At 44.3% G+C, this 24198-nt stretch overlaps 1 protein-coding gene across 7 annotated transcripts; it reads left to right on the top strand.

Annotated features, from left to right (window-relative positions):
- The first annotated feature begins 204 nt into the window (after window positions 1–204).
- On the top strand, window positions 205–6603 carry RPL6 (ribosomal protein L6). 7 transcript variants are annotated; one of them, XM_030821437.1, is made up of 7 exons: window positions 205–344; window positions 1210–1294; window positions 3457–3555; window positions 4896–5039; window positions 5444–5492; window positions 5749–5933; window positions 6417–6603. In XM_030821437.1, exons 3-7 carry the CDS (start codon window positions 3553–3555, stop codon window positions 6567–6569), a joined length of 534 nt encoding a protein of 177 aa, XP_030677297.1. In that variant the 5' UTR covers window positions 205–344; window positions 1210–1294; window positions 3457–3552; the 3' UTR covers window positions 6570–6603. The 7 variants fall into 7 exon arrangements, with proteins under 7 accessions (XP_030677297.1, XP_030677291.1, XP_030677292.1 ...); XM_030821431.1 differs by lacking the exons at window positions 205–344; window positions 1210–1294 and adding exons at window positions 2166–2214; window positions 3137–3373; XM_030821432.1 differs by lacking the exons at window positions 205–344; window positions 1210–1294 and adding exons at window positions 2207–2390; window positions 3137–3373.
- Window positions 6604–24198: the final 17595 nt, after the last annotated feature.

Here is a 24198-nt window from a genome sequence, read left to right as displayed (position 1 = left end):
AAATTATCTGAGATTGCCAGAAATTTTGAGGGGCCCACGTAAGCAACTGTGCATTTCATTTATTCATTGTGGTACATTTTCTGCAGTTGAAGTTTCTAAGAGGTGCTTTGCTAAGGAAGTTGAACAAATAAAGCTCCTGACATTCCCATTCTCAAAAAAAAAAAGGGCAGTGTTCACCTGATCATTGTATTTGTATCCTCAGTCAATCAGAACCAGAAAAAGGCTAAATGATTCCCAGAGACATAGCCATGAAGCAGGTGGTTTTGATCTGAAAAAATCAAGGTGGAAAGCTCTAGCAACCAGAAAGAAGCGAATGGAGGAAAATGGAAAACGCAAGCTAGAAGGTATTACAAATGTGTACATTTTGGCTTAAGGGCTTTGAAGCAGTAAAGAACTGTCACATATACTGTGTTGTGTATTTTGCAAAAGATAATAAGTATTCTTATTTTTAATTCTAACATGAGCAAAACTCTCATGCATCTTCATTAATCATCTCTTTAATCTTGCAGCCTAATGGTTAGGAGTGCAATCTTTGGAATCAGATCTATGCTGTGAGCAAGTTACTTAATGTCCTTGAGACTCAGTTTCCTCATAATAGTATCATTCACAGGTTGTTGGGAGAATTAAATGAGATAAAGCAAGGCACATTGCATGCAATATTGCTTATTATCTCCCATGCATAAACTTTAGCAGAATACTTGACAACAACTAGGATGTTGATGATCACATGATTGTAGTGGTGATGGTGACAATAACAAGAGCTAACAGTTGGCCGGGCGCGGTGGCTCACGCCTGTAATCCTAGCACTGTGGGAGGCTGAGGCGGGTGGATCACTTGAGGTTAGGAGTCCAAAACCAGCTTGGCCATCATGGTGAAACCCTGTCCCTACTAAAAATAGAAAAAATTAGCTGGGCATGGTGGTGTGCGCCTGTAATCCCTGCTACTCGGGAGGCTGAGGCAGGAGAATCACTTGAACCCGGGAGGCAGAGGTTGCTGTGAGCCAAGATCGTGCCACCACACTCCAGCCTGGGTGACAGAGCGAGACTCCATCTCAAAAGAAAAAAAAAAGAGCTAACACTTATGTAGCATTTACCATCCATCAAATATGCTTCTCAGTACTGTTGTATATATTATTTAATGTTCCCAACATCCTTATGAAGTAAGTTACTATTGTTATCCTCACTTTAATTTTTTTTTACCTTTTTTAAGACAGAGTCTCATTCTGTAGGCCAGGCCAGAGGACAGGAATGAGAAAGGCCATGTATAAGAGGAAGTATCAGCCGCTAAATCCAAGGTAAGGGAAGAGGGGACCACTGACCTAATCTCAAGTGACAAGATTAGAGCTCACTGCACTGCAGCCCGGACCTCCAGGACTCAAGTGATCCTCCCGCCTTAGCCTCCCGAATAGCTGGGACTACAGGCACTAACAACCACACTCGAATAATTTTTTTTTCTTTTTTTCTTTTTAGTTGTTGTTATTGTTTTGAGACTGAGTCTGGCTCTATTTCCCAGGCTGGAGTGCGGTGGCATGCAGTGGCATGATCACTGCTCACTGTAACCTCCGCCTCCTGGGTTTAAGCGATTCTCCTGCTTCAGCCTCCCAAGTAGCTGGGACTACAGGCGCCCACCACCACGACCGGCTAATTTTTGTATTTTTAGTAGAGATGGGGTTTCACCATGTTGGCCAGGCTGGTCTCAAACTCCTGATCTCAAGAGATCTACCCGCCTCAGTCTGCCAAAGTGCTGGGATTGCAGGCGTGAGCCACCGTGTCCGGCCTTTTTTTTTTTTTTTCTTTTTTGAGAATCTTGCTCTGTTGCCTAGAGCGCAGTGTCGCGATCTCGGCTCACTGCAACCTCCACTTCCAGATTCAAGTGATTCTCTTGCCCCTGCACCTCGAGTAGCTGGCGTTACAGACACGCACCACCCATGCCCGGCTGACTTTTGTATTTTTAGTAGAGACGGGATTTCACCATGTTGGCCAGGCTGGTCTCGAACTGCCAACCTCACGTGATCTGCCTGCCTCGGCCTCCCAAAGGGCTGGGATTACAGGCGTGAGCCACCGCACCCGGCCTAGGATTTACTATTTTTTTCTTAACAGAGAAATACTACATTCCCCATGATGCCCCAGATCCGGAAGGAAGTGAGACTCGCACTTCCCATGATTGCTTATAGACCGGAAGCCGGGACCTTAGTTCTCTTTCCCATCTTGCAAGGTAAGAATCGCGGGCCTCTCCGCAACACTTGAGTTCAGGACTCCCAATCCTTCGCCATCCGAACCTGGAGTGCATCCAGTCGACACCTACAGGGGTTGGACATGCCCAAGGCTAACTGAGAGGCCTTCCAGAAGCTTCATTTTTGTTGTTTGGGTTTGCGGCAGGGCACGAAGAGGGTGAGGTAGAATGCCATAGTGGCTCCCTCCGGCTCTTCGCCGCTCTCTTGGGCTGGGAGAACGAGGCCCTTTCGGGGACCCGTAGCGGACTGGTGGGTGTTAGAGGAAGCGGGGCGACGGCGCGTGCACTGTGTTCCCGGTCCAGGGATCGAGAGGATGATCCTGAGTCTGTTGCAGCCACGTTGGGGTTCCGCACCGAAGCCAAAAGGTTTCGCGTCTCCCAGCGTCCGCGACCGGAAGTCGCCTCTTGGTCTTTGCGATCTTTTTCTGTTTGGGCTCAATTTGGGCTGTTTGTGTCCGCAATTCCTAAATCGGGTTTCTTGAAAAGAGACACTGATCTTAAGGGTTAAGACGAAAGGTACTGAAAGTAAGGGATTTCAAGTTCTGGTCTTGGTGCTTCCAACCTGTGGACACATTCCGCATCTAAGTTTTCTAATTCGCAAAACAGTAATAAAAAATAATGGTTGTACGGACTTTTGACCGCTCAGTATTTGGCAAAAAACCTAATAGGTGTGAGGTAGTTTCAAATCCTCAAAAAAAGAGTATAGTGTATTGGGGGACAACCCCCAAATGAGTCATAGTGAAGGCTGAAGTAGAATGGGTAGAGTTTGAGAGGAAGGCCTGTATCTTACCGGGGGAGGGATTGTAATCTGGGGAGCCCAGCCCACCCATGTACAAGTTCATTATTGTTTTGTTAAAGAGATGACTGGTGAAATGCCTTTTTTATCTACAAAAAATATTTATAGATGGCGGGTGAAAAAGTTGAGAAGCCAGATACTAAAGAGAAGAAACCCGAAGCCAAGAAGGCTGATGCTGGTGGCAAGGTGAAAAAGGGTAACCTCAAGGCTAAAAAGCCCAAGAAGGGGAAGCCCCATTGCAGCCGCAACCCTGTCCTTGTCAGAGGAATTGGCAGGTATTCCCGATCTGCCATGTATTCCAGAAAGGCCATGTACAAGAGGAAGTACTCAGCCGCTAAATCCAAGGTAAGGGAAGAGGGGACCACGGACCATTATGTCTTAACCTTAATTGGCATCCTCTTATTGTTGATGCATTTGTGTCCCTGTAGGTTGAAAAGAAAAAGAAGGAGAAGGTTCTTGCAACTGTTACAAAACCAGTTGGTGGTGACAAGAACGGTGGTACCCGGGTGGTTAAACTTCGCAAAATGGTAAGATGTGGGGACTGTAAATTGGATTTTCGGTTGATGCTTGAATACTGTGAAGATGTTTTTGAATACTTAGATACTGTAAGTTTCTGCATGCCGGAGAATTTCTGATAGAAAATAAAGGGCTCTGGGTTTGTAACTTGGCTTCAACATTTACTGTTAATCTTAAGTAATTTAAGTTACTCTTCTGTGCTTTGTTCCTTTGCATGTAATATGGGAATGAGGCTGGGTGTGGTGGCTCATGCCTGTAATCCCAGCACTTTGGGAGGCCGAGGGGAGCAGATCACCTGAGGTCAGGAGTTCAGGACTAGCCTGGCCAACATGGTGAAACCACATCTCTACTAAAAATATACAAATAGCCGGTTGCGTGCCTGTAGTCCCAGCTACTCTGGAGGCTGAGGCAGGAGAATCGCTTGAACCTGGGAGGCAGAGGTTGCACTACTGCACTCCAGCCTGGGCGACAGAGGGAGACTCCATCTCAAAAAAAGATGAGATGGGAATGAGGGTTTACCTCAAAGAGTTATTATGGGGATTAAATGAAATAATACATAGCCTGTTCTATAGAACATTTCCTACTAGAGCAGTGTTTCTTGGCCCCCTTTACCACACACAAGACCCAATGTAATCTCAGGATTTGCTCTGTAATTTTCATCATGGGAACATTCCCAAATAAGTTACACCATACATTTTCACAGTTGAAGATTACTGCATGAGAGGGAAGATGACAGTTGTCTTGTGAACTTGTTTTCCTATTAGGTGATCAACGTTTGTGGTGAAAGTGAGACTGCACTAACGATATGGTATAGTTAGAAATAGGTTATTGTGAGTTACTTGTAGTCATGTCTTTAATGGCCCTTGTATGGTGTCTAACTTCTGCAATAAATGATCTGCCAGTCCTAGTGTCTGGTTTTATGCAATTTGTTTTCCTTTGCAGATGAAGTGGGAGTAAGACTTGTTGCTGTGAGGATCAGATGAAGTGGCTAGGATATGAACACACTTTACTTGAATTGGAAAACAAGCCATGTATCCCTAATCTGCAAAATGTGGCATGTCACACGAGTAATCTCTGAGGTTTAATTTTTGCTCGATTACAAAGGTGACTTGCTTGATGCTTTCTTTGCTTGAGCACACATCTCATTCATTAAATGGGTTCTGTCCTTTTTTGCACACAGGATGCAGAAGCATAATTGACCTTTTCCAAGTCTACTTAGCAGAAATGTAAATGGAATCGTATAAATACAGTATTATACTTTAAAAAGGCTATAGCAAAAGTTTAGCTGACATAGCTCGCTTCTACTAATCTGAATGGCTTACTTAAATAAGGATCTATGGACTCTCCCCAGCCTAGATATTATCCTACTGAAGATGTGCCTCGAAAGCTGTTGAGCCACGGCAAAAAACCCTTCAGTCAGCACGTGAGAAAACTGCGAGCCAGCATTACCCCTGGGACCATTCTGATCATCCTTACTGGACGCCACAGGGGCAAGGTGAGAGTACCTGTTCTTGGGGAGCTTCACTGCAGCTGCCTGCAGTGCCTGGTGGCAATGCGTTTGCACGCTAGGTGTAGTTTTCCTTTATTTACCTATGTTTGGGGCAAGGGGAAATGATCTGCAAGATACAACTTAGTTGTTGCAAATAACAAGTTTAATCCATGGTGATTTACTAGCCATTTCCTGCTGTTGATTGTGTTACACATGTTCATTTACTCAAAAATGGATTTATGCCTGGAGTACTACCTTAGTAGCTTGCTGTGGTTGCTTCCAGAACTGCCGAGCTATATACATATATATGTAGAAATTTCCTTTACCCAAATTAAGATGCCTGTGATTTTATGAATTCAGAAGTCAGTTTTTAATTGCAGAAAACTAATTATTTTCTTTTTAACTTACAGAGGGTGGTTTTCCTGAAGCAGCTGGCTAGTGGCTTGTTACTTGTAACTGGTAAGAAAATCCTTGGATTGTGATGTTCTGTGAAACTTCCATTTTTAAATGCTTGCAGTATACATGTTTGTTTGCTACTGCTTACATGGTAGACACTTAATGCCACAAGTGTCTGAGGCCCATTTCATTGCCTTGTGTGCAAGTGGGTTAGACAGGTGGTCTTTTTTGTGTAGCAACATAACAAGTAATGGTTACCTAAATTGCAGGATGGTGATTGTTCCCCCTCTTCCTTGCTAAATTAATTTTTCCACCTTAGGACCTCTGGTCCTCAATCGAGTTCCTCTACGAAGAACACACCAGAAATTTGTCATTGCCACCTCAACCAAAATCGATATTAGCAGTGTAAAAATCCCAAAACATCTTACCGATGCTTACTTCAAGAAGAAGAAGCTGCGGAAGCCCAGACACCAGGAAGGTGAGATCTTCGACACAGAAAAAGAGGTAAGTTTCTACTTGTCATTTCCTGTGTTAGCACTGGCCCTTCTACCTGGGAGTGAAAAGAAGCAGGCCTAAGTATTGTTGCACAAAAAGAAGAAAAATGAAAGGTTAAATAATGAGAAATACTGGGAGATACTTAGTATTCCAGATTCTTCTAAATTGAATAGTTCTTTTAGCAGTCTGGGAGCTCAACTTAGAATCCTCAAATTTGGTGGAATTGTATGGGAATTAACTGCTACCATTGTATTGGGAATGTGCCCTTATCCTTGATGTGTACTGAAGTATACAAAAGCTTAAGAGCTATTTTTATTACATAAAAAATGGTTTGTGTTTCACAGCATTCCAAGGAAAGGATTGTCAAAATTGTCTTTAATGTTTTCTAAATATTCTTGGGGATTAGTACTTACGAGACAGGACTCCTTAGTTGACCTACAACTAATTTGGTATGTGCCTGTTTTAAAATGTTTGATTTTTCTCTTGATTTAGAAATACGAGATTACGGAGCAGCGCAAGATTGATCAGAAAGCTGTGGACTCACAAATTTTACCAAAAATCAAAGCTATTCCTCAGCTCCAGGGCTACCTGCGATCTGTGTTTGCCCTGACAAATGGAATTTATCCTCACAAATTGGTGTTCTAAATATCTTAAGAACCTAATTAAATAGCTGACTACATTTTGTTTGTGTCTCTTTTTTAAATTTTTGGTTTTTTAAAAAATTCTTACCCACCTGAAGGTGTAGTTTGACCATGCCAGCTCACCTGGGGCTTTTCCTTTGTAGAGAATGGGATTGGAAGGCAGTGGTATCTACAAGAGAGCTTGTTTGTTGGCTTTGCATTGGTGTTTTTGGTGCCTGGCTAATAACTTTTTCACCCACCCTCTACCAATGTAAAGTGGGGGCATTTTCCCACTCGTCCCTGAAGGAATCTGCTAAACTACATGGATGAGAGAAGAGAATAACTGCTGACTACTCAGACAACAAACTCCCATTTCTCCCCCATGTGCTCAGTTCTCAACTCCTCCCCAATATGAGGCCGTGCTCTTGTTTCCCAGGCCAGTGCAGTGGTTGTTCATGGGCATATTTATCACATACTATGGCCCCAGTTCCTATTGCCTGGGCTAGTTCAACTCTGGGCTCTAGCTATCCTCCTGCCTAGAGCTCAAGGTATTGGGATTATAGGCATAAGCCACCACACCCTGCCAGATTTGTGCATTTTAATTTTGGCAGATTCTCCCAAACACTCTCCCAAGTGTTAGACCAGTTTATTTGTTCTAGTAATGTACAAGAGTACCCATCTTCTCATAGGTGGGTTATCAAACTTGGATTTCTGCCAATGGAAAAAAAATACGGGCTGGGTGTGCTGGCTTCCACCTGTAACCCCCATATTTTGGGAGGTGGAGCCAGGAGGATCCCTTGAGCCTAGGAGGTCCAGGCTGTGGTGACCTATGATTTCACCACTGCACACCATCCTGGGTGACAGTGAGACCCTGTGCCCAGAAAAAGTGAAAAATGGCCAGGTGCCGTGGCTCAACCTGTAATCCCAGCCCTTTGGGAGGCCAAAGCAGGCTGATCAACTGAGGACAGGATTTTGAGACCAGCCTGGCCAACGTGTTGAAACCCCGTCTCTACTAAAAATACAAAAAAAAATTAGCTGGACATGGTGGCAGGTATCTATAATCCCAGCTACCAGGGAGGCTGAGGCAGGAAAATTTGGACGGGAGGCAGAGGTTGCAGTAAGTGACATGACACCACTGCACTCCAGCCTGGGTGACAGCAAGACTGTCTCAAAAAAAAAAATGTTACTAGAATATCTTAAAATGATACATGTTTATATAAATAACATTTTTATTAAAAAAAAACTTGGGCCAGGCACAGTCGCTCACACCTGTAATGTGTGCAATCCAGCCTGGGCAATGAACAAAACTCCATCTCAAAAAATAAGTAAGCCCAGCCTGGTGGCATGTACCTGTGGTTCCAGCTACTTGGGAGGCTGAGTGGGGAGGATGGCTTGAGCCTGGGAGTTCGAGTCTCCAGTGAGCATTGATCATACCACTGCACTCCAGCCTGGGCAACAGAGCAAGACCCTGTCTCTAAAAATAAAAATGATTTTTCCAAAACAAAATTATAAGGACAATGGTTTTACATTTCTGCAAATGTATTTGATGTCTGGCTTCATAGGAGACAGATTCTTATATCTGCTTCTCTATTCAATCTATTGCAGTATCACATTACATATTACACCTCAGGAAAACTCCATTCTATACTCGAGTTAAAGGGACAACGTCTTAATGTAGTATGACAAATTGTTTTAACTTCACAGGTCCCTTTTTAAGGATCTCAGGAACATCTAAAGATCCCTAGATCCTACTTTGAGAATCATTGCACGAGCCTCTGCATTGTTTCAAAGATTTGGAATCAAACAGATTCCACCCCTTTTGTTTTGACCAATAGAATGGCATAAGTGGTGTGGATCATCCAAGCCTAGGCCTTGTGCAGCTGCCTTTCTTTCCCTCCTGGGACATTGCTGCAGCCATGCATAAAAGCCAGGGCTAGGCCGGGCACGGTGGCTCACGCTTGTAATCCCAGCACTTTGGGAGGCCTAGGAGGGTGGATCACGAGGTCAGGAGATCGAGACCACGGTGAAACCCCGTCTCTACTAAAAATACAGAAAATTAGCCGGGTGTGGTGGCTGGCGCCTGTAGTCCCAGCTACTTGGAGAGGCTGAGGCAGGAGAATGGCGTGAACCCGGGAGGCAGAGCTAGCAGTGAGCCGAGATCGCGCCACTGCACTCCAGCCTGGGTGACAGAGCAAGACTCCGTCTCAAAAAATAAATAAATAAATAAAAGCCAGGGCTAGCCTCCCTGGGGGTAGATGAGGCCATATGGAGAAAAAGACAGCTAAGAGCCGGCTCCAACCACCAGCTATGCGAGTGAGGCCAGCCAGCCACAGTCAAACCTCCAGATGCCTGCAGCCACATGAATGACCCCAGGCAGGACCAGCAGAACTGCCCAGCAGAGACCAACCCAAAATGCTGACCCACAGAATTATAAGCACATAAAATAGTTGTTTTAAGCCACTGTTTTTTGCTTTTTGTTTGTTTTTTGAGACGGAGTCTTGCTGTGTCGCCCAGGCTGGAGTGCAGTGGTGCCATCTCAGCTCACTGCAACCTCTGCCTCCCAGGTTGAAGTGATTCTCCCTCAGCCTCCCGCATAGCTGGGATTACAGATGCCTGCCACTGTGCCCAGCTAATTTGTGTGTGTGTGTGTGTGTGTGTGTGTGTGTGTGTGTGTGTGTGTATTTTTGTATTTTTAGTAGAGACAGGGTTTCACCATGCTGGCCAGGCTGGTCTGGAACTCCTGACCTCAAGTGATCCTCCTGCCTCAGCCTCTCAAAGTGCTGGGATTACAGGCGTGAGCCACCATGCCCGGCATGTGTCTTTATTTTCTTTTACTTATCCACATGAGCTAACTTTCTAAAAGCGCATATACTGCTTTTATAACAAAGATTATTGTTATTTTAAAAAGCAAATTGCAGAAAATTATGTAAAATATCACTTTTAAAAAAGTGTATGTGGGAGTGTATATTCATGGCAACTTGAATCTATGCTCCCAGGGGGAATAAAGAAAAGAAAAAAAAATAAGCTTAGTTTTACAACTATATAAATGTATGCATAAATACAAAAGTTAAAAAGGAATACGATTTACACATATGAATTGAAAACATGTCTACACAAAACCTGTACATAATTGTTTATAGCAGCGTTATTCATAATTACCAAAACTTGGGAGCAATAAAGATGTCCTTCAATGAGTGAATGGATAACCTTGTGGTACATCCATACAATGGGACATCATTTAGTGATAAAAAGAAATGAGCTATCAAGCAACAACATACATGGAGGAACTTTAAATACATATTGCTAAGGGAAAGAAGCCCATCTGAAAAGGACTTCTTTCATATGCTGTATCATATTATATACTCTATGATTCCAGCTATATGACGTTGTGGAAAAGGCAAAACTAAGGAGACAGCAAAGAGATCAAAGGTTGCACGTGGGTGGTGGGTGGACAAGGAGAGATGGATGGGTGGACCACAGGATTTCTAGGACCAGGAATCTATTCTGTACGGTGCTAGAATGGTGGATATATATCATTATCCATTTGTCAAAACCGATAGAATGTACAACACAAAGAGTGAACCCTGGCCGGGTGTGGTGGCTCATGACAAAAACAACAAAAAGTGAACCCAAATGTAAGCTATAGGCTTTGGTTAATAATATATCAATATTGGCTCATCACTTATAACAAATATACCACACTCATGCAAGATTTTTTTTTTTTTTTTTTTTTTTGAGACAGAGTCTTGCTCTGTCGCCCAAGCTGGAGTGCAGTGGTGCGATCTTGGCTCACTGCAAGCTCTGCCTCCCGGGTTCATGCCATTCTCCTGCCTCAGCCTCCCGAGTAGCTGGGGATACAGGCGCATGCCACCACGCCCGGCTAATTTTTTGTATTTTTAGTAGAGACAGAGTTTCAGCATGTTAGCTAGGATGATCTCGATCTCTTGACCTCGTGATCCACCTGCCTCAGCCTCCCAAAGCGCTGGGATTACAGGAGTGAGCTACCGGACCTGGGTTTTTTTTTTGGCTTTTTTTTTTTTTGAAATGGAGTCTCACTCTGTTGCCCAGGCTGAAGTGCAGTGGCGTGTTCCCAGCTCACTGCAACCTCTGCCTCCCAGGTTCAAGAGATTCTCCTGCCTGAGCCTCCCAAGTAGCTGAGACTACAGGCACACGCCACCACACCTGGCTAATTTTTGTATTTTTAGTAGACAGGGGTTTTCAATGTGTTGGCCAGGCTGGTCTCAAACTCCTGACCTCAAGTGATCCACCCGCCTTGGCCTCCCAAATTGCTGAGATTACGGGCGTGAGCCATTGTGACCAGCTCTTACAGGTAGTTTCTAAGAGCACCTCCCCAAGTAAATCAGTTGCCCAAGAATCACCATGTCAGGCTGCAGTTACAGGCAGTCTGGCCTTAACGCCAACCATGTTGCCTATCCTTTAAATGTCAGGTGACATTTTGTGTTATGGTGTCTTTATTCATTTATTTTTTTTTTGAAATGGAGTCTTGCTCTGTCATCCAGGCTGGAGTGCAGTGGCACCATCTCAGCTCACTGCAACTCCATCTCCTGGGTTCAAGCAATTCCCCTGCCTCAGCCTCCCAAGTAGCTGGGATTACAGGCATGAGCCACCGTGCCCAGCTAATTTTTTGTATTTTTAGTAGAGACGGTGTTTCACCATGTTGGCCAGGCTGGTCTTGAACTCCTGACCTCAAGTGATCCACCCGTCTTGGTCTCCCAAAGTGCTATGATTACAGGCGTGAGTCACCGCGCTCAGCCTGTTATGGTGTCTTAAAGGATCAAATAATATTAGCTAATACTGACTGGGTGCAGTGGCTCACGCCTGTAATCCTAGACCTTTGGGAGGCCAAGACGAGAAGATCACTTGAACCCAGGAGTTCAAGACCAGCCCAGGCAACATGGTGAGATCCTGTCTATACAAAAAAAAACAGAAATTAGCTGGGCGCCTGTGGTCCCAGCTACTTAGGAGGCTGAGGTTGGAGAATCACTTGAGCCCAGGAGGCAGAGTTTGCAGTGAGCCATGATCGTGCCACTGCACTCCAGCCTGGGCAACAGAGAGAGATCCTGTCTCAAAAAAAAAAAAAAAAGATGAAGAGTAGTAGCAACTATGAGTTTCAGTCTGCTAAACTCAAGACGTGCCAGAAATAATGAATTTTTCAGTTTTTATTTATTTTTTAATTTTTGAGACAGGATCTCACTCTGTCGCCCAGGCTGGAATGCAGTGGCATCATCACCACTGCTCACTGCATCCTTGACTGCCCTGGCTCATGTGATCCTTCAGTTTTAGCCTCCTGAGTAGCTGGGACTACAGGTGCTTGCCACCATGCCCAGCTCATTTTTATTGTTGTTGTTTGTTTGTCTTTCTGGGTTTTTATTTGTTTTTGCAGAGACAGGGTCTCACCATGTTACCCAGGCTGGTCTTGAACTCCTGGGCTCAAGCAGTCCTCCCATGTCGGCTTCCCAAAGTGCTGGAATTACAGGCATGAACCACTGTGCCTGCCCTGGTTTTTAGAAGTCAACTTGCTTCTGACTTTTAAAACCCTGTAGATTAAACTTTAGGTATTCTTAATTTATTTTTGTCTTTTGGAGACAGAGTCTCACTCTGTTACCCAGGCTGGAGTGCAGTGGCACCATCCCAGCTCACAGCAACCTCCCCATCCTGGGTTCAAATGATTCTTGTGCCTTAGCCTCCCAAGTAGCTGGGATCACAGGCGCCAGCCACCAAGCCTGGCTAATTTTTTTTGTTGTTTGAGACAGAGTCTCGCTCTGTTGCCCAGGCTGGAGTGCAGTGGGGCAATCTCAGCTCACCACAACCTCCGCCTCCCGGGTTCAAGCAATTCTCCTGCCTCAGCCTCCCGAGTAGCTGGGACTACAGGCATGCACCACCATGCCTGGCTAATTTTTGTATTTTTAGTAGAGATAGGGTTTTATTGTGTCGGCCAGGCTGGTCTTGAACTCCTGACCTTGTGATAAGCCTGGCTAATTTTTGTATTTTTAATAGAGATGGGGTTTCTCCATGTTGGCCAGGCTGGTCTCGAACTCTTGGCCTTAAGTGACCTGCCTGCCTTGGCCTTCCAAAGTGCTGGGATTACAGGCGTGCGCCACTGCACCCAGCCTACGTTGGGTATTCTTAGGGCTTGAGGTAGATCATATTATTCAAAAGATGCCTACAATATGTCCCACCCAATTTGGTATTCTTTTTTTATTTTTATTTTTTATATATTTTTATTTTTATTTTATTATTATTATTTTTTTTTTGAGACGGAGTCTTGCTCTGTCGCCCAGGCTGGCATGCGGTGACACAATCTCGGCTCACTGCAAGCTCCACCTCCCAGGTTCACGCCATTCTCCTGCCTCAGCCTCCCTAGTAGCTGGGACTACAGGTGCCCACCACCATGCCTGGCTAATTTTTTGTATTTTTAGTAGAGACGGGGTTTCGCCGTGTTAGCCAGGATGGTCTCGATCTGACCTTTTGATCCGCCTGCCTCAGCCTCCCAAAGTGCTGGGATTACAGGCGTGAGCCACTGCGCCTGGCCTATATTTTTGTTTTTTTATTATACTTTAAGTTCTGGGATACATGTGCAGAACTTGCAGGTTTCTTACATAGGTACACATGTGCCATAGTGGTTTGCTGCACACATCAACCCATCTTCTAGGTTTTAAGCCCCACATGCATTAGGTATTTGTCCTAATGCTATCCCTCCCCTTGCCCTCAAGTCCCTGACAGGCCCCAGTGTGTGATGTTCCCCTCCCTGTATCCATGTGTTCTTTTTTTTTTTTTTTTTTTTGAGACCGAGTCTTGCTCTGTCGCCCAGGCTGGAGTGCAGTGGTGCAATCTCAGCTCACTGCAAGCTCCGCCTGCTGGGTTCACGACATTCTCCTGCCTCAGCCTCTGGAGTAGCTGGGACTATAGGTGCCCGCTACCACACTCGGCTAATTTTTTGTATTTGTGGTAGAGACGGGGTTTCACCGTATTAGCCAGTATGGTCTCAATCTCCTGAACTCGTGATCTGCCCGCCTCGGCCTCCCAAAGTGCTGGGATTACAGGCGTGAGCCACTGTGCCTGGCCCTTTCCATGTGGTCTAATTGTTCAACTCCCACTTATGAGTGAGAACATGTGGTGTTTGGTTTTCTGTTCCTGTGTTAGTTTGCTGAGGATGATGGTTTCCAGCTTCATCCATGTCCCTACAAAGGACATGAATTCATTCTTTTTTACGGATGCATAGTATTCCACGGTGTATATGTGCCACATTTTCTTTATCCAGTCTATCATTGAAGGGCATCTGGGTTGGTGCCAAGTCCTTGCTCTTGTGAATAGTGCTGCAATAAACATACGTGTGCATGTGTCTTTATAGTAGAATGATTTATAATCCTTTGGGTATATACCCAGTAATGGGATTGCTGGATCAAATGGTATTTCTGGTTCGAGAATCTTGAGGAATCGCCACACTGTCTTCCACAATGGTTCAACTAATTTACACTCCCACCAACAGTGTAAAAGCATTCCTATTTCTTCACATCCTCTTCAGCATCTGTTGTTTCCTGATTTTTTTAATGATCATCATTCTAACTAATGTGAGATGATATCTCATTGTGGTTTTGATTTGCATTTCTCTAATGACCAGTGATGATGAGCTTTTTTTAATAAGTTTGTTGACTGCATAAATGTCTTCTTTTGAGAAGTGTCTGTTCATATCCTTCACTCACTTTTTGATGAGATTTTTTTTTTTTCTTGTAAATTTGTTTAAGTTCCTTGTAGGTTCTGGTCGTTAAAGCTTTGTCAGATGTATAGATTGCAAAAATTTCCTCCCATTCTGTAGGTTGCCTGTTCACTCTGATGATGGTTTCTTTTGCTGTGCAGAAGCTCTTTAGTTTAATTAGATCCCATTTGTCAATTTTGGCTTTTGTTTTACTTGCTTTTGGTGTTTTAGTCATGAAGTCTTTGCCCGTGCCTATGTCCTGAATGGTATTGCCGAGGTTTCCTTTTTTTTTTTTTTTTTTTGTTTGTTTGAGATGGAGTCTTGCTCTGTCGCCCAGGCTGGAGTGCAGTGGCGCAATCTCGGCTCACTGCAAGCTCCGCCTCCCGGGTTCACGCCATTCTCCTGCCTCAGCCTCTCCGAGTAGCTGGGACTACAGGCTCCCGCCACCACGCCCGGCTAATTTTTTGTATTTTTAGTAGAGACGGGGTTTCACTGTGGTCTCAATCTCCTGACCTCGTGATCTGCCCGCCTCGGCCTCCCAAAGTGCTGGGATTACAAGCGTGAGCCACCGCGCCTGGTCTGCCGAGGTTTTCTTCTGGGGTTTTTATGGTTTTAGGTCTTATATTTAAGTCGTTAATCCATCTTGAGTTAATTTTTGTATAAGGTGTAAGGAAGGCGTCCAGTTTCAGTTTTCTGCTTATGGCCAGCCAGTCTTCCCAACGCCATTTATTAAAAAGGGAACCCTTTCCCTATTGCTTTTGTCAGGTTTGTCAAATATCAGATGGTTGTAGATGTGTGGTGTTATTTCTGAGGCCTCTATTCTGTTCCATTGGTCTATACATTTGTTTTGGTAGCAGTACCATGCTGTTTTGGTTACTATAGCCTTGTAGTATAGTTTGAAGTCAGGTAGCATGATGCCTTCAGCTTTGTTCTTTTTGCTTAGGCTTATCTTGGCTATATGGGCTCTTTTTTGGTTCCATATGAAATTTAAAGTAGTTTTTTCTAATTCTGTGAATAAAGTCAATAGTAGCTTGATGGGGATAGCATTGAATCTATAAATTACTTTGGGCAGTATGGCCATTTTCACGATATTGATTCTTCCTATCCGTGAGCATGGAATGTTTTTCCATTTGTTTGTGTCCTCTCTTATTTTGTTGAGCAGTGGTTTATAGTTCTCCTTGAAGAGGTCCTTCATATCCCTTGTAAGTTGTATTCCTAGGTATTTTATTCTCTTTGTAGCAATTGTGAGTAGGAGTTCACTCATGATTTGGCTCTCTGTTTGTCTATTATTGGTGTATAGGAAAGCTTGTGATTTTTGCACATTGATTTTGTATTGTGAGACTTTGCTGAAGTTGCTTATCAGCTTAAGGAGTTTTGGGGCTGAGACGATGGGGTTTTCTAAATATACAATCATGTCATCTGCAAACAGGGACAATTTGACTTCCTGTCTTCCTATTTGAATACCCTTTACTTCTTTATCTTGCCTGATTGCCCTAGCCAGAGCTTCCAATACTATGTTGAATAGGAGTGGTGAGAGAGGGCATCCTTGTCTTGTGCTGGTTGTCAAAAAGAATGTTTCCAGCTTTTGCCCATTCAGTATGATATTGGCTATGGGTTTGTCATAAATAGCTCTTATTATTTTGAGATATGCTCCGTCAACACCAATTTATTGAGTGTTTTTGGCATCAAAGGGTGTAGACTTTTATTGAAGGCCTTTTCTGCATCTATTGAAATAATTATCTGGTTTTTGCCATTGATTCTGTTTATGTGATGGATTATGTTTATTGATTTGTGTATGTTGAACCAGCCTTGCATCCCAGGGATGAAGCCAACTTGATCATGGTCAGTAAGCTTTTTGGTGTGCTGCTGGATTCAGTTTGCCAGTATTTTATTGAGGATTTTTGCACTGATGTTCACCAGGGATATTGGCCTGAAATTTTCTTTTTTTGTTGTGTCTCTGCCAGGTTTTGGTATTAAGATGAAGCTGGCCTTACAAAATAAGTTAGGGAGGAGTCCCTCTTTTTCTCTTGTTTGGAATAGTTTCAGAAGGAATGGTACCAACTCCTCTTTGTACCTCTGGTAGAATTTGGCTGTGAATCTGTCTGGTCCTGGGCTTTTTTTGGTAGGTAGGTTATTTATTACTGCCTCAATTTCAGAACTTGTTATTGGTCTATTCAGGGATTCGACTTATTCTGGTTTAGTCTTGGGAGGGTGTATGTGTCCAGGAATTTATCCATTTCTTCTAGATTTTCTAGTTTATTTGCATTGAGGTGTATATAGTATTCTCTGATGGTAGTTTGTATTTCTGTAGGGTCAGTGGTGGTGATATCCCCTTTATCTTTTTTTTTTTTTTTAAATGGAGTTTCACTCTTGTAGCCCAGGCTGGAATGCAATGGCGCAATCTCAGCTCACTGCAACCTCCGCCTCCCAGGTTCAAGCAATTCTCCTGTCTCAGCCTCCCAAGTAGCTAGGATTACGGGTGCCTGCTACCATGCCTACCTAATTTCTATATTTTTAGTAGAGATGGGTTTCAACATTTTGGCCAGGCTGTTCTCAAACTCCTGACCTCAGATGATCCACCTGCCTAGGACTCCCAAAGTTTTGGGATTACAGGCGTCAGCCACTGCGGCCAGCCCCCTTTACCTTTTATCATTTTTTTATTGTATCTATTTGATTCTTCGCTCTTTTCTTCCTTATTAGCCTGGCTAGCAGTCTATCTATTTTGTTAATCTTCAAAAAACCAGCTCCTGGATTCACTGGGTTTTTTGTTGTTGTTGTTTTGAGATGAAGTCTCACTCTGTCACTAGGCTGGAGTGTAGTGGTGCGATCTCAGCTCACTGCAACCTCCACCTCCTGGGTTCAAGCGATTCTCCTGCTTCAGCCTCCCAAGTAGCTGGGACGACAGGCGCATGCCACCATGCCCAGCTAATTTTTGTATTTTTAGTAGAGATGGGGTTTCACCGTGTTGGCCAGGATGGTCTTGATCTCTTGACCTCGTGATCCACTCGCCTCGGCCTCCCAAAGTGTTGGGATTACAGGCATGAGCCACCACACCCAGCCTGGATTCATTGGTTTTTTGAAGGGTTTTTCATGTCTCTATCTCCTTCATTTCTGCTCTGATCTTAGTTATTTCTTGTCTTCTGCTAGCTTTTGAATTTGTTTGCTCTTGCTCCTCTAGTTCTTTTATTATTTATTTATTTATTCATTTTTTTTTGAGACGGAGTCTCACTCTGTTGCCCAGTTCAGTGGTGTGATCTTGGCTTGCCAGAACCTCTGCCTCCCGGGTTCAAGTGATTCTCCTGCCTCAGCCTCCCAAGTAGCCAGGACTATAGGCACGCACCAGCATGCCTGGCTAATTTGTGTATTTTTAGTAGAGACATGGTTTCACTATGTTGGCCAGGCTGGTCTCGAACTCCTGACCTCATGATCCCCCCCCCCCACCTCCCAAAGTGCTGGGATTACAGGCATGAGCCACCATGCCTGGCCTTCTAGTTCTTTTAATTGTGATGTTAGGGTGTTGATTTTAGATCTTTTCCAGTTTCTCTTTTTTTTTTTTAGGCAAGAGTCTCACGATGTCACCCAGGCTTGAGTGCAGTGGCGCGATCTTGGCTCACTGCAAGCTCCACCTCCCAGGTTCACGCCCTTCTCCTGCCTCAGCCTCCCCAGTAGCTGGGACTACAGGCGCCTGCCACCATGCCTGGCTAATTTTTTGTATTTTTAGTAGAGACGGGGTTTCACTGTGTTAGCCAAGATGGTCTTGATCTCCTGACTCTGTGATCCAACCACTTCGGCCTCCCAAAGTGCTAAGATTATAGGCGTGAGCCACCGCGCCCAGCCTGATCTTTTCCAGTTTCTCATGTGGGCATTTACTGCTATAAAGTTCCCTCCAGGCTGGGTGCGGTGGCTCATGCCTGTAATCCCAGCACTTTGGGAGGCCAAGGCGGGCAGATCACGAGATCAGGAGATTGAGACCATCCTGGCTAACACGGTGAAACCCCGTCTCTACTAAAAATACAAAAAAATTAGCCGGGCGTGGTGGTGGGCGCCTGTAGTCCCAGCTACTCAGGAGGCTGAGGCAGGAGAATGGCGTGAACCCGGGAGGCAGAGGTTGCAGTGAGCTGAGATCGTGCCACTGCACTCCAGCCTGGGCGACAGAGACAGATTCCGTCTCAAAAAAAAAAAAATTCCCTCCAAACACTGCTTTGGCTGTGTCCCAGAGATTCTGGTATATTGTGTCTTTGTTCTCACTGGTTTCAAAGAACTTATTTATTTCTGCCTTAATTTTGTTATTTACCCAGTAATCATTAAGGAGCAGGTTGTTCAGTTTCCATGTAGTTGTGTGGTTTTGAGTGAGTTTCTTAATCCTGAGTTCTAATTTGATTGCACTGTGTTCTGAGAGACTGTTATGATTTCCATTCTTTTTCATTTGCTGAGGAGTGTTTTACTTCTAATTATGTGGTCAATTTTACAATAAATGCTATGTGGTGCTGAGAAGAATGTATATGCTGTTGATTTTGGGTGGCGAGTTCTGTAGATGTCTATCAGGTCTGCTTGGTCCAGAGCTGAGTTCAAGTCCTGAATATCCTTGTTAATTTTCTTTCTCATTGATCCGTCTAATATTGACAATGGGGTGTTAAAGTCTTCCACTGTTATTGTGTGAGAGTCTAAGGATCTTTGTAGGTACTTGCATTATGAATCTGTGTGCTCCTGTATTGGGTGCATATATATTTAGGAGAGTTAGCTCTTCTTGATGCATTGATCCCTTTACCATTATGTAATGCCCTTCTTTGTCTTTTTTGATCTTGGTTGGTTTAAAGTCATTTCTATCAGAGACCAGGATTGCAGCCTCTGCTTTTTTTTTTTTGCTTTCCGTTTGCTTAGTAAATATTCCCCCATCCCTTTATTTTGAGCCTATGTGTGTCTTTGCATGTGAAATGAGTCTCCTGAATGCAGCACACTGATGGGTCTTGACTTTTTATCCAATTTGCCAGTCTGTGTCTTTTTTTTTTTTCCTGAGATAGAGTCTTGCTCTGTTCCCCAGGCTGGAGTGCAGTGGCACAATCTTGGCTCACTACAACTTCTGCCTCCCAGGTTCAAGCAATTCTCCTGCCTCAGCCTCCTGAGTAGCTGGGATTACAGGTGTGAACCACCACGCCCGGCTATTTTTTTTTTTTTGTATTTTTAGTAGAGATGGGGTTTCACCATGTTGGCCAGGGTTGTCTCAAACTCCTGACCTTGTGAACCACCCGCTTCAGCCTCCCAAAGTGCTAGGATTACAGGTGTAAGCCACCGTACCCAGCCCAGTCTGTCTTTTTTTTTTTTTTGAGATGGAGTCTTGCTCTGTTGCCCAGGCTGGAGTGCAGTGGCGCGATCTCAGCTCACTGCAAGCTCCGCCTCCCAGATTTACGCCATTCTCCTGCCTCAGCCTCCCAAGTAGCTGGGACTACAGGTGCCCACCACCATGCCCAGCTAATTTTTTTGTATTTCCAGTAGAGACGGGGTTTCACCGTGTTAGCCAGGATGGTCTCGATCTCCTGACCTCGTGATCCGCCTGCCTCGGCCTCCCAAAGTGCTGAGATTACAGGCGTTGAGCCACAGCACCTGGCCCAGTCAGTGTCTTTTAATTGGAGCATTTAGCCCATTTACATTTAAGGTTAATATAGTTATGTGTGAATTTGATCCTATCATCATGATGCTAGCTGGTTATTTTGCACATTAGTTGATATAGTTTCTTCATAGTGTCATTGTTCTTTATATTTTGGTATGCTTTTGCAGTGGCTGGTACCAGTTTTTCCTTTCCATATTTAGTGCTTCCTTCAGGAGCTCTTGTAAGGCAGGCCTGGTGGTGACAAAATCCTTCAGCATTTGCTTGTCTGTAAAGGATTTTATTTCTCCTTCACTTATGAAGCTTAGTTTAGCTGGATATGAAATTCTGGGTTGAAAATTCTTTTCATTAAGAATGTTGAATATTGGCCCCCACTCTCTTCTGGATTATAGAGTTTCTGCAGAGAGATCCGCTGTTAGTCTGATGGGCTTCCCTTTGTAGGGAACCTGACCTTTCTCTCTGGCTGTGCTTAACATTTTTTCCTTCATTTCAACCTTGGTGAATCTGATGATTACGTGTCTTTGGGTTGTTCTTCTCAAGGAGTATCTTAGTAGAGTTCTCCGTATTTCCTGAATTTGAATGTTGGCCTGTCTTGCTAGGTTGGGGAAGTTCTCCTGGATAATATCCTGAAGCATGTTTTCTAACTTGGTTCCATTCTCCCCATCACTTTCAGGTACACCCATCAATTGTAGGTTTGGTCTTTTCACATAGTCGTATATTTCTTGGAGGCTTTGTTCGTTCCTTTTTATTATTTTTTCTTTAATCCTGTCTTCCCGCTTTATTTCATAAAGTTGATCTTTTCTTTCTTTCTTTTTTTTTTTTTTGACAGTTTCACCCTTGTTGCCCAGGCTGGAGTGCAATGGTGCAATCTTGGCTCACCACAAACATCACCTCCCAGGTTCAAGCGATTCTCCTGCCTCAGCCTCCCAAGTAGCTGGGATTACAGGCATGCACCACCATGACCGGCTAATTTTGTATTTTTAGTAGAAATAGTATTTCCCCATTTGTCCAGGCTGGTCTCAAACTCCTGACCTCAGGTGATCCACCCGCCTCGGCCTCCCAAAGTGCTGGAATTACAGACGTGAGCCATCGCACCCAGCCTCTATGTTTAATTTTTAAAGGAACTGCCATACTGCTTTCAACATTAAAGTATATACTTTTTTTTTTTTTTTTTCCTGAGACAGAGTCTCACTCTGTCACCCAGGCTGGACTGCAGTAGCATGATCTCGGCTCACTGCAACCTCTGCCTCCAAGGTTCAAGTGATTCTTGTGCCTCAGCCTCCTGAGTAGCTAGCTGGGATTACAGGTGCACACCAACCATGCCTAGCTAATTTTTTTTTTTTTTTTTTTTGAGACGGAGTTTGCTCTTTCGCCCAGGCAGGAGTGAAGTGACACAATCTTGGCTTACTGTAACCTCTGCCTCCTAGGTTTAAGTGATTCTTCTGCCTCAGCCTCCCAAGTAGCTGGGATTATAGGCGCTTGCCACCATGCCTGGCTAAGTTTTGTATTTTTAGTACAGATGGGGTCTTGCCATTTGGCCAGGCTGGTCTCAAACTCCTGATGGCCAATGATCCACCCACCTCAGCCTCCCAAAGTGCTAGGATTATAGGCGTGAGCCACTGTGCTCAGCCACCCGGCTAATGTTTTTGTATTTTTAGTAGAGATGGGGTTTCACCATGCTGGCCAGGCTGGTCTCTTAACTCCTGACCTCAAGTGATCCACCTGCCTTGGCCTCCCAATGCGCTGGGATTACAGGCATGAGCCACTACGCCCAGCCTAAAGTACATACTTTTAACTCACTTTATACTACCACAGTTGGAGGCATTTATGAATGGGAAAGAAGTACCTGAGGCTGGGTAATTTTGTTTATTTGATTTTGTTTTTGAGATAGGATCTCGCTCTGTCACCCAGGCTGGAGTGCGGTGGGTCCACCACAGCTCACTGCAGCCTCAGCTTTCTGGGCTCAAGCGATCCTCCTGCTTCAGCCTCCTGAGTAGCTGGGACTATAGGCATGTACCACAAAGTCCAGCTAATTTCTGTTTTTTTTCTTTTTGTAGAGATAGGTTTCACCATGTTGCCCGGGCTGGTCATGAACTCCTTGGCTCAAGTGATCTGCCCGCCTCGGCTTCCCAAAAGTGCTGGGGCTACAGGCGTGAGCCACCACACCTGGCCGAGACTGAGTACTTTATAAAGAGAGTTTATTTTGGCTCACAGTTCTGCAGGCTGTACAGGAAGTGTGGAATTAACATCAGCTTCTGGTGAGAGCTTCAGGAAGGTTACAATCATGGTGGAAGGTGAAGGGAAGCAGTGTATCAAATGGCAAGAGAGAGAGAGTAAGAGGTGGGGAGAGGTCCTAGACTTTTAAACAACCAGATCTAGTATAAACTGAGTGAGAACTCAATTATCACCAAGGGTGCTAAAGCATTCACGAGGCATCTTCCCCATGATCCAATCACCTCCCACCAGGCCCCACCTCCAACACTGGAAATCATATTTTTCATATCTCTTTTTGTTGTTGTTTTTGTTTTGTTTGAGATGGAGTCTTGCTCTGTCACCCAGGCTGAATTGCAGTGGTGCGATCTTGGCTCACTGCAACCTCCACCTTCTGGGTTCAAGCAATTCTCCTGTCTCAGCCTTTTAAGTAGCTGGAACTACAGGCACATGCCACCACGCCCGGCTAATTTTTGTATTTTTAGTAGAGACGGGGTTTCACCATGTTGGCAAGGCTGGTCTTGAATTCTTGACCTTAAGTGATCTGCTCGCCTCAGCCTCCCAAAGTGCTGAGATTACAGGCATGAGCCACTGCGCCCGGCCCCGGGAACCATATTTCAACATGAGACATAAAAGGAATAAACATCCAAACCATATACATTTGATTGCAGAAAAGAAATAGTGTGCAAAAATGACTGAGAAACAGGAGGGCCTATTGTGTTTTGGGGAATCAGATGTCCTCTACGAGGAAGCTAATAACTGGAGAATATGTAGGAGTTTGCCAAGTGAAGCAGGTGGGGAAGGGCATTGTGGCAGGGGGAACAGCAAGTGCAAAGGCCTAGAGGTAGGAAAATGGTACAATTGTTAAAGAAACTGCAAGCAGTCAGGGTGGCTTGCTGAGATGAAGATGGGCATTGTATGCTTAAGATCTCAGAAGCACAGACAACAAAAACAAAGATAGACAAACAGGACTTAAACCAAAAAGCTTCTGTATAGCAAAAGAAATAATCAAGATAATGAACAGACAACACACACAATGAAAGAAAATATTTGTGGGCCGGGCACAGTAGCTCACGCTTGTAATCCCAGCACTTTGGGAGGCCAAGGTGGGCAGATCACCTGAGGTCAGGAGTTCAAGACCAGCCTGGCCAACATGGTGAAACCCCGTCTCTACTAAAAATATAAAAATTAGCTGGGTGTGGTGGCGTGTGCCTGTAATCCCAGCTATTTGGGAGGCTGAGTCAGGAGAGTCGCTTGAACCCTGGAGATGGATGTTTCAGTGAGCCAAGATTGCACCCCTGCACTCCAGCCTGGTCAACAGAGCGAAACTCTGTCTCAAAAAAAAAAATTCAAGACCAGCCTGGCCAACATGGTGAAACCCTGTCTCTACTAAAAATACAAAATATTAGCCAGGCATGGTGGCATGTCCCTGTGGTTCCAGCTACTTGGGAGGCTGAGGCACAAGAATGGCTTGAACCGAGATTGCGGTGAGCCGAGAATGCGCCAATGCTCTCCAGTCTGGGTCATAGAGTGAGACTTTGTCTCATAAAAAAAAAAAAGAAAAAGAAAAATAGCCATTGCGTGTTCTCATTCCTAAGTGAGTGCTAAAAAAGGTGTACACATGGACATAGAAAGTAGAATGATAGATATTGGAGACTTGGAAGGATGAGGGGGTGTTAGGGGGTGGATGATGAGAAATTACTTAAGGGGTACAATGTATATTATTTGGATGACAGATACCCTAAAAGCCCTGACTTGACGACTTCTCATGTAACATAATTGAATTTCTACCCCATATATATATACAAATGTCCAACAAGTATATGAAAAAAGACATATATATATGTCTTTATATATATATATACACACACACACACACACATATGTCTTTATATATCTATGTTTTTATATATATATAAAAATGGGCACTGGCCTGAGATGACATGAAGCAGGTGACAAGTGGGAGTATACAATGCAAATTATTTTTTGTTTTGTTTTTGTTTGATTTATTTTTTTTTTGAGACTGAGCCTCATTCTGTCGACCAGGCTGGAGTGCAGTGGCACGATCTCCGCTCACTGCAACCTCCACCTCCTGGGTTGGAGTGATTCTAGTGCCTCAGC

The sequence above is a fragment of the Nomascus leucogenys genome, chromosome 10 (genome assembly GCF_006542625.1).
Source record: "Nomascus leucogenys isolate Asia chromosome 10, Asia_NLE_v1, whole genome shotgun sequence".
NCBI lineage: Eukaryota > Metazoa > Chordata > Mammalia > Primates > Hylobatidae > Nomascus > Nomascus leucogenys.
The sequence above is the reverse complement of the archived record's forward strand: the minus strand, read 5'-3'. Positions and strand labels throughout refer to the sequence as shown.